At 39.9% G+C, this 10,404-nt stretch overlaps 1 protein-coding gene across 1 annotated transcript; it reads right to left on the bottom strand.

Moving 5' to 3' along the window:
- Positions 1–242: 242 nt before the first annotated feature.
- On the bottom strand, positions 243–1,717 carry LOC104087870 (uncharacterized). Its single transcript, XM_009592440.4, has one exon. It carries the CDS (start codon positions 1,515–1,517, stop codon positions 561–563), a length of 957 nt encoding a protein of 318 aa, XP_009590735.1. The 5' UTR covers positions 1,518–1,717; the 3' UTR covers positions 243–560.
- Between the last annotated feature and the right edge of the window lie 8,687 nt (positions 1,718–10,404).

Raw genomic sequence — 10,404 nt, 5'->3', positions numbered from 1 at the left:
TGAGTCACAAAACCTGCAGACGACTATAATATCCATGATCCATCTCACAATAATTTTCAGAATGTTTCATACACAAGAAGGTACTATAGATCCATTAATGGATTGATTGAATAAATCCCAGTACAGAATGGACATACACAAGGGACTAAATTCCTCTGATGGACTGAAGTACTGAATGGGCTTACCCATACCATATCAGCCCATTTACAGCTACTTGTTACTTGCACACAAACTTGGACATATTTGAATTAAATCCATATAATTCCAAATAATCACTAATCTTGGCCAGAATTAGTACCTCTACAAAATTTTGGCGCCAATCTGAAGAAATTGGAAAAACAGAAAAAGCAGACAGAGATACGACATGAGAAGAAGAGAAAAGATTAGGAAATTGAAAAACTTTAGTCCATGTTTCCTAATCCTCTTTCCCTTAGCTGCTACTACTATATACAATATATGCTCATTTACAGGACTCAATGACTAGAAGTGACTCTATATCACAGCTTCAATCATTAAAAAAACTTGAACTGCGATGCATGAGACTTTTTGCCACTATCTTTTTATCTACTGAGAGAAAGTATGTTGAGCAGAGACACCCTTGTGCGAATCAAAAGCCTAAACAACATCTCCAATCCATTTTCAAGATCCTCAATGCTACCCTCCAAATTCTCCAGATTTCTTTGTGCAAATTCAAAACTTTCCACTTCCTCTTCATGCCCAGAACCAGAAGCATGGTCCAACAAGTTGTTCAGTGCAGTGTCAACTTTCTCCAGCTCAGTCAGTTTTTCCCTCTGCCCTTCACTGCCTAACACCCCTTTGTGCACAATCTTTGAAACCAATGACCATTTATTGGACTTTGGTTTCGACGCTGGAACAGAAAGAAACATTAGCAATGATTGAAAGGTAGAAATGGTTGTGAAACTCGCATCTTCAAGGACCCTTATTATGGCAGAAAGCTGAGATTCTGTGTTTGTGGCTGATGGGGTATTATCTATCTGTTTCAACTTAGTAAGAGACTTTTCAATTTCCTTCTGAGTGTTTTTTCTTGAAGAAATATAAGCAGTAATACTGCCCTCAATGGTAAAAAAATCATCCCCTGCTTTGCTTCTCCTAAGCGCAGATTGAAGTTCTCTTATGCTTTCCTTCAAACACATAACAGTATCCCTTGTGTTGCTGCAAATATCTATGAATCTAACAGATCTTTCCAGTAATTCCTTCACAAAATTGTCATCTTGATACTGAAGAAGTGCCCTCTGAGTCATTGGCAGCGCAAGGAGTTCCTCTATGCACTCGTATAATTCCACAAGGCCAGATAAAGCATTGTGTGTTTTTTCTGCTGCTTTTGGAGATAAAGGAGAAGATGATTCCCAAGTTTTAATCTTGTTAAGAACTTGCTCAATCTTGATAGTGCTAGGATGTGATCTAGCAGGAAAGCTAACACAACGGTTACGATAAGGACTATGAGAGTGAGACCTAGGGGAAAGAGCAGCCATTGTTCGAATTGTTGAGAGGTTCATTTTTCAAATTGTGTTATGTTCATGAACATTCCTTAGCTTCTTTTTATATGCAAAAACTATTTGGAAGCAGACAAAAGGTAGGAGAAATGCATAGTTAATTTGTACTATTGTGTCAATGTGATGTACATGTGAAGCCAATGTGGTTTTTTTAATTTCTTTTGTAATGGTTCTATCTGTCAAGGCTTCAACCAACAAACAAGAGTACCACTTTCATACTATCTCAGTCATACTTTAATAATGATTGGGATAGGGCATATCTCTCTTTAGTTTATTTTATTATTTAATGGATTTATGTAGTACAAACTTAAGAGTTTTTAAGTTTATATTTTATCACCTTTCTCAAGCATCTAGACCACCGCCAACTCGGGCTTAACAAAGGTTCATTCATCCAGAAAAGTCGGTTGACATAGAGTAACGGGGTGGGCTCCCAAAAGTGTCTGGATTGGAGGAACTTTGGCATTGGATATTAAAGCATATAGAAAGATTGAATTTAGAGAGAGAGTGAGATCTAGAGATATCAATAAGTACTGCATATGGTGGTTAGAAGATATAGTTGGATATTGTGATGGTTAAGACAGCTCATGAAGATACAAGGTTGTTGTGCACGAGTGCCATGTTCTTTCACTGTTCCCACGTCCACGTACCTGCCTAAATAATGTTGTCAGTTATACCACGAAAAATGACGGACTATAAGTTTGTAATTTGGTTCCTAAACCTACTTTTTCATTGCATTGACCTTTTGAGTTTGTATGACATTTTCGTGTATGTATGTTTTTCTTTAACCTCCAAAATGTAGCTTAAAACGGCAAGTAAACAAGGATTTGAAGAGTTGCAATTTTCAAGAGATATAGCAACTTGAGAACTATCATATTTATAGCTTGTTTGGCCAAACTTCTCCGAACCAAGTGTTTAGTTAAATTTTTAAAAGAAAAAAAATATTTTTGAGGAGAAGCAAAAGCAGAAAAAAAATAGTTTCTCCCCCAAAAGCACTTTTTTGAAAAATACTTTTGAGAAATATACACTTAGAAGCACATTTTAAAAGCTTGATCAAACATTAATTGCTGCTCAGAAGTATTTTTTAAATTAATTAGCCAAACACAAACGGCTTCTCACCAAAAATACTTTTGAGAAACATATTTTAAAATAAGATGATTTTTGAAGTTTTACCGAACAATCCATCACAGAAAGTATATTTAAATGTACATGTGGGGTGAAGAGGAGTTTGGAGGATCATAATTCATAGCATAATAGGACCATTTATGAAGATCAGCATAATGAAAGATTAGGAGGTATGGCCACTCACTTAGCTAGCTAGTAGTTGGGTTTGGACACACTCATTGAATGTCAAATGAGAGGACACTTGTCACAAGCCATGAATTTTGTTTAGGTTGATAGTCCCTTTCTGGACTCTCCTCCATACCGTGCTGTTTTGGGCTATCCATCAATAATTAAGGAGAGCATTAATGCACTTCTTACAAAGCAAAGTGAAAGAGTTATTTATTTTATTTCAGTTACACTGCTCATGACAAGTCTAATTATATTCTTATCAAATACTCTCTCCGTCTCATATTAACAATCGTAGTTACTAAAAATAGTTAGCTCAAATAATTTATTATTTTATAAGTTCAAGAAAAAATTGATTATTTTTTTCCTTTTTTACCCTTAGTAATAATTGTTATTGAAGATTGAGATAACACATAAATAGAATAAATATTTAATGAAGAGAGATCATATTTTATGACATAAATAAGGACAGAATAGTCCAATCTATTTCCTAATTAATATTTTTTAAGGGACGTGTAAAAGAGAAAAACGACACATAATATGAGACGGAGTAAGTATGAATCTGGATTTAATGTATTAATGATGTAAAAATATTTACACAATCACAATGCTTATAAGATAATTTACACAAACATCAAATAATTAATAACTTGATAAAAAAGATAAGTGACATAATCTAAAATGTTAAATCTCGTTAATAATATCAAAGATCTGTTAACACTATCATATACTATAACTTAAATCCTTCAAATATAACTAAAGCGAGTCCCTACTTATATGGAAATCCCACATCTACGGAGAAAAACTAGAGATGTTTGCTTTGAAGGGAAGTAAAGTTTTGAATAGGGGGAAATTGTTTAAACATCTGGTGCAAGGTTTCAAGTGATCTGACAAGTGATGTCAGTAATTTGGCTGCATTCCTAGGAGGATGGTGAGCAGTATAATTCTTCATATTTAGGAAATAGGGGATGAACATACTTTTTAAATAATTATTTTTCAGTATATCTCAGTTAATTTATTTATTCTATCCGGAGATCCTCGCAAAGTCCCACTTAGATTTTCCTCGAGCTTTTTATCCAAGAGCTTTCTAGAGATGTACTTATTACTATTATTTCTATTAGCAATCAACATGTGTCCAAGAAAACTTTAATTTGCTTCTTTAGCACAAAAGGTCGTACTGTTCAGTATTCATCACGGAATGACACGTTATATTACTTGTTGCATCTGAATATGTTACATTGTTACTTATTATCTAACTTTTCTTTGTTTAAGAAAATTAAACTTGGGCATGGAAATATAGAAAGGATATTGTTTACAAATTGAGTAACAATTAAACTTATATTTGTGATTTTAAGGATATGTGATTTAAACCAATACCAATTGATAAACAACGAATTAAATAGATAAATTGGACAATAAAATAAATCAAACCGGTCCACAAACAATACCTCGATCTCGATTCGAAATAGTCTCGAAGTTAGTTAATAAGAACAGTGGAGGATGGAACAAACAACGATGAACAGTAAGTAAAACAAAGAAAGCAACGTATATGTATATTCTTATCAATGAATAATCATTGTGTCTTTACAAGTGAATGAGATCCCTCTTTATATAATAGAGGAATCCTAAATAAAGTACAACTCTAATAACAGAAGTAGATCCCATGATTGGCACTAATAACCCCTTTGGTTTGATAATTTCGGGATTCTCACCGGGATCTTCGACCGGATACTGATATCTCGACATTCCGTTATTGCCTTACTCGAAGTCAGTCATGTTTGATCTCGATTGTTGCCGGCCTCGATCTCAATGAACACTTCGATCTCTCATGTGTGATGTTTCTATCTTTAAGCTCGAGCCCGATCTATTATGAGGTTACTCTCGAGACAACTCCCCTGCCAACAAAATCGGGTATGCCCGATTTCAACCGTATACAAATAGTCCCCTCATTTTTAGGATTGTAAAGAGAAGAAACGAATTTGAGACTTCGATTTAACACCTCGATCAATTATGACGCCAACATCGTGACGTAAGCGACATAAGCGATTGAAGCGTCGCGTCTGCGCAGTTCCCAAGGTCATTAATTAATGCCAGTTGATGGTCGTCCACCAGTGCTTTGAAACCATCAAAGTGGCTATTATAAATAGACAACCTTCATAATCTTTTCAAACTTTACTTTCAAACTTCTTCTAATCTTCAAAAGCTCTTATATTCTCTTCAAGTCCATCAACTTTGTCGATTTTTGTTTTTCAATCTCTTATTAAAACGCAAATTCCGCCTTTTCCTTCTTAAACCTCATATAGCAATGGCAAAAATATCAAAGACCGTTCCTCAAGATGAAAAGGCCTCCTCATTGCGGCCGGCCGGTGACGAAACACCGGTAGCCACGTATCGAAAAGTGCATCCCCGGGCCATGTGAACTTACTTCCGACTTTAAAGTCGAAAAACCCTCTTCGGTTCCTGGCCGATGCAAGCCCATGTCTAAATACATCTGTTTGATATTCGAAGTTGGTCTCGAGCAGGTGAAAAAGGATTTCCACTGGGAGAATAAAGAGGTGGTGATTCCTACCCCCGAAGAGGACATCACCACTCATGTAAAAGGGTTCTTAAGTGTGTATACTTACCCTTTCATACTGGGTTCCGTCGATCCTGTCATAATCGACTTCTGCGGCCAATACTAGGTAACCCTAGGCCAGATCCACCCCTCTTTTTGGCGCATTGTCATTTTGCTCAGATTTTTCTCGAGCAAGATCGAGGGGATGTCTTTCACCCTCGATCATCTCATTAGGCTATACAACCCCCGTCTTAATCGGGGAGGACTGATAAGGCTTCAGCGCCGGGACACGAAGGTGCTATTCTCGAGCATAGACGAAGATAAGGACCGAGGATGGATGTGCCGGTTTGTCCGAGTCAGAACCTCCGATTTAATCCCTGCCGAGAAGATGTCATTCCCCGAAGAATGGAATATGAAGCATAAGTAGAACTTCACCGATAACGTTTGATTACTTGTTATGTTTCCTTTACCTCTTCTCATCTATATTTTTCTTTATGGTGCAGCTTCCCCCTGGGTTCCTGGTGTAGTCCTGGACCTTGCAGGTTGGGTTCGATAACTGGTTTCAACCTCTTCGTATGCTGAGCGCTCGTGGCATGATTTGGCCAAGGGTCGATGGGAGTCCAGAAATCATGGTAAGTTTCCCTATCCGTGTTTGATGCTTTCTTGTGAAATACTTCTTTTTAACTTGATTTCTTCTCATACACGTCTTGGAGATAATGTCGTTATGAGGCCGCCTCCCCTCGGGGAAGAGGAGGTCCCGAAGCCGACCAAAGACAAGAAAAGGAGAAAGGCCTCGCCACTAGATACCCCAAAGCCCAAGAAAAGCAGGGCTCGAAAGTCGAAGACTGATCTCGCCGTTCTGCCTGCCGATGTAGTCCAAACGCTACGAGATGAAGATGAGGAGGGAGAAGATGTCGAATGTCTGCTGGTGGCTCGGAAGAGGGGGCATCGAAGTTTCAAGAACTGCTAAACCGGTGACGGTCGAGGAGGTTCAGCCGCAGACCGAGGTGATCTCGAAGGAAGGTCCGAGCAAAGTCCTCGAGTCATCGGGTGTCGAGGATGCCTCCTGCATTGATGATTAACCGGTGGGTGTGCTCTAAGGTCTAGTTCTGAGTCCCTTCAAAGAGAAGAGAATGCCCCAAGTGTGAGGCAATTAACATTGATGATTCGCTGCCCGGCCCCACGTTCTCTGAGGAGCAGTTTCGGGATGCCCGGTCCATGGGGACACCCGATGTGGGGACGGCCCCCGAAGGGGATGATATATTTCGCAGCTGTTTCTCGGGGGTCGATGATGTTTTCGACCTGGACGCATCACTTATTTTTGATGTGGCTCAGTGGCTTCTGAACCAAGTGAGTTTTACTTGTGGTTGATGATGTTACCATGTTTGCGTTTGTTCTTATTTCTCTAAGTCTGATTTTTTTTCTTTCTGCGTAGGCTACGACGCTCCATCGAGAAGCGTCCTCTAAATACCGGGCTGAGCTAACCCGATGTGAGGTTGATCTCAAAAAGCTTATGGAGGGGAGAGACGCCCTCAAACTCCTCTATATGAAAAAAGAATAGGGGATCATGAGCATTCGAGCCGAGCTGACAAGAGCTCATCAAGATCAGACCGAGCTCCTTGAACGGGTAATGTAAATTTTTGGGAGCTTGTTATGTATTAACTTGATATTGGCGACTAACACTTTGATCCTGCAGGTTCAGCAGAAGGCCGAATTGATTGAGCAGCTTCGTGAAGAGGCCAAGATGAAAGAGGCAGAGACTTTGGGGTGGAAGCATAGCATGGACCGTATCGCCTCGGAGAAAGATACGGTTCGGGCCCAACAGTCTTCGGTTGAGCGTCAACTCCAAAGTGTGAAGGGGGAGAACTTGGCCCGAGCCCAGAAGGTTGAAGAGCTCGAGACTCGATTGGCTGCTGAGCTTGCAAGGGCCACATCCGAGGCAGAGGCACTCGCGGCCTCCTACCGAGCCGATGCTGAAGCCGTTAACACTTGGGCAAAGGAAATTTCTGACGCTGTTGAGGTTAGATTGTCCCGTGTTGCCGAGCATGCTAGGCGCCAGTCTCGAAGAGAGACTCTTGAGGAGGTACATGCTCACGGCTTCGACCTCACGGCTGATATCGAGAGTATGAAGGATTTGGAGGACGAGGCCGGAGTTTTGCTTTCCGATGATGAAGACTCTGCGAGTGGATCCGAGAGTGGAGGAGATGAAGATGAAGCTCCCGAGGTGGACTAGGCACTTAGGATTTTCCTTTTTTTTTTTCTATGTAAGACCTTGTGTGGTCTTTGTAAATACTTTGCATATATGAAAGATTCCTTTTCTTTCCGTTTCGTCTCCGATTACTGATTTATGATAAATTCTGTTTTGCCTTTGCCTTGTGAAAACTTTGTTGCAATCGGGATGTTGTAGCCTTTATAATCGAGTGGGCAATAACTTGAACTCAGAGTAGATCAAACCCTTAGGTTTTTAGTTAAACGAGGGTGAGTCCCCGAGCTCAACAGTATGTTCGGTATTTTGATTTCGGATGACTTGATCGAAGCTATAATTGCACTGTTTTTATAGCCGAGTTCGAGTAAGTTTCGAACTCAAAGTAACAGACCCCTTAAGGTTTTGTATCAAATAATGATGAATTCTCGAGCTATATTCAAGTTAGTTTTATTTGAGCTCGGAATAGTGGAACCCTTAGGTCCGAATTGAGTGAGAACAAAATCTCGAACTCTAAGAGTATTGTCCCTTAGGCTCTTTAGATTGGGCCGATATGGCCTCTAAAATTTGGCTATTTTTCCCTTTTTTAGCTTAGAAGATTTAGTAAGAAATTTCTTTATGCCTTAACATGTATTCTTTTCCCATTGGGTTTTTTGAGGGTTCGATGTCGATTGAAACCCCTTTGATTTTTATGCCTTAGTACATTTGTGTTAAGATAATTTGATACCTCTTAAGGTTTTTCGAGGGCTGATTTTATCGAAGCCTTTTTGATTACTTGCCGAGGTTAGCCTTTTTTGTTTTTTCAAAGAATTCGAAGGCCTATTTTTATTGCGGGATTCGGACGTCTCTGAGCCGCCTTGATTTGGCCGTAGCCTTTGGTTATGCCTCTTGGGCTTATTTCCCAATAACACCTCGAACTTGTTCGAAGTGTTAGTCTCCGAGAATTATGGCCTTGGCCTATATATCGAGGGGTGCCTCTTTGAGGTCTTATGAATTTGAGTTTAGATTACTCGAATATGTCGATCGTCGACGGCAGTCCCCGAGTGTACGAGGTATATTTGCACTTGGCCCTTGACCCATTTCTCACAAAATTATAAGTATGGAGCTTGTATAGTAGAAAAGTTTCTTTGAGACACAAGATGTTTGATATAAAAAGAATTCTTTTTTGTATAATTTATACATGCGTACAAGTTTTGCCATCGGGGCTCGACTAATTTATACGGACACGGTTTATTCGATCGTTTGGCCTATTATAAAGTTTCTCTATCGAGGCCCTTCGACACAAAGTATTTTCCTCGAAAGTGTAACATCTGAGGGTGATGCCCCCCGGTATTCGAGGTTGATTGTATAGAAGCCTTGGATACTGTTGAATTGTCCTCAGGTAGCACATAATTGTTGCCTCGTAAAAAACCTCACCAAAAAACTCACTTGGGACAAAAACCGATCTAAGGAAAAAAGAGTGCAACGCGTACTTTAAAACCTAAGGTCTTGATGTCTTCGATCGAACACCTGCAGTGAGTTAGTGTCGAATATATAAATAAAAAAAGGGATAAAGTCATACCTTAGCAATAATACCGTTTGAGAAATGATATGTTCCAATTATTTGGCAGTTGTTTGCCGTCCATTGTGTCGAGCTTATAAGAACCCTTTCCGACGATGTCGAGGACTTGGTAGGGTCCTTCCCAATTTGGGCCGAGCTTCCCTTTATTAGGATCTCGAGTGTTGATGGTGACTTTCCTCAGGACTAAGTCCCCGACTCTGAAATAGAGAAGGTTGGTTCTCCTATTGTAGTATCTTTCGATTCGTTGCTTTTGGGCGACCATTCGAACGAGTACGGCTTCTCATTTTTCATCCAATAACTCGAGGCTAGTATTCATAGCCTCGTGATTTGACTCTTTTGTTGTATGTCGAAACCTGGTACTGGGTTTCCCAACTTCAATTGGAATCAAGGCTCCAGATCCATATACTAAGGAGAACATGGTTGCCCCCGTAATGGACTTTGATGTTGTTCGATATGCCCAAAGGACTTCGGGTAGAATTTCTCTCTATTTCCCCTTAGCGTAGTTCAACCTTTTTTTTAGGTTTTGAATGATAGTCTTGTTTGTCGATTCGGCCTGTTCGTTTCCACTATGGTGATACAGCGTTGATAATATCCTTTTTATTTTGTGGTCTTCGAGGAATTTCTTCACTTTGCTGCCGATAAATTATTTTTCATTGTCACACACTATTTTGGCAGGTATCCCAAATCGACATACGATGTGATCCCAGATGAAGTCTATAACCTCTTTCTCTCTCACTTTCTCGAATGCATGTGCTTCAACCCATTTAGAGAAATAGTCAGTCATAAATAAAATGAACTTGGCTTTACCTGGGGCCGATGGCAGAGGGCCGACGATATCCATCCCCCATTTCATGAATGGCCATGGGGATAGGACTGAATGAAGTTGTTCTCCGGGCTGATTGATCATCGGTGCAAACCTTTGACATTTATCATATTTTCGAACAAACTCCTTAGTGTCTTTTCCCATGCTATCCCAGTAGTATCCTGCTCTAATGATTTTGTGAATCAGGGATTCGGCACTGGAGTGGTTCCCACAAGTGCCTTCATGGACCTCTCGTAGAATATAATCGATGTCTCCTGATCCTAAGCTTACTGCCAATGGTCCATCGAATGTCCTTTTGTATAATGTTCCATCTTCAGCCAATGTGAATCGAGCAGCTGTGGTTCGTAGGGCCCTCGAATCTTTAGGGTCTGATGGGAGCTTTCCGTTCTTTAAGTATTGAATATATTTATTCCTCCAATCCTAGGTTAAGCGTGTAGAGTTTATCTCGGCATGACCTTCTTC

This window comes from Nicotiana tomentosiformis, chromosome 2 (genome assembly GCF_000390325.3).
Source record: "Nicotiana tomentosiformis chromosome 2, ASM39032v3, whole genome shotgun sequence".
NCBI lineage: Eukaryota > Viridiplantae > Streptophyta > Magnoliopsida > Solanales > Solanaceae > Nicotiana > Nicotiana tomentosiformis.
Note: the sequence above shows the minus strand (reverse complement) of the source record. Positions and strands in the feature narration are given on the sequence as shown.

Excerpts from the sequence above, each read along its gene's own strand:
- LOC104087870 (XM_009592440.4), bottom strand. The coding sequence starts at position 1,517 with ATGAACCTCTCAACAATTCGAACAATGGCTGCTCTTTCCCCTAGGTCT.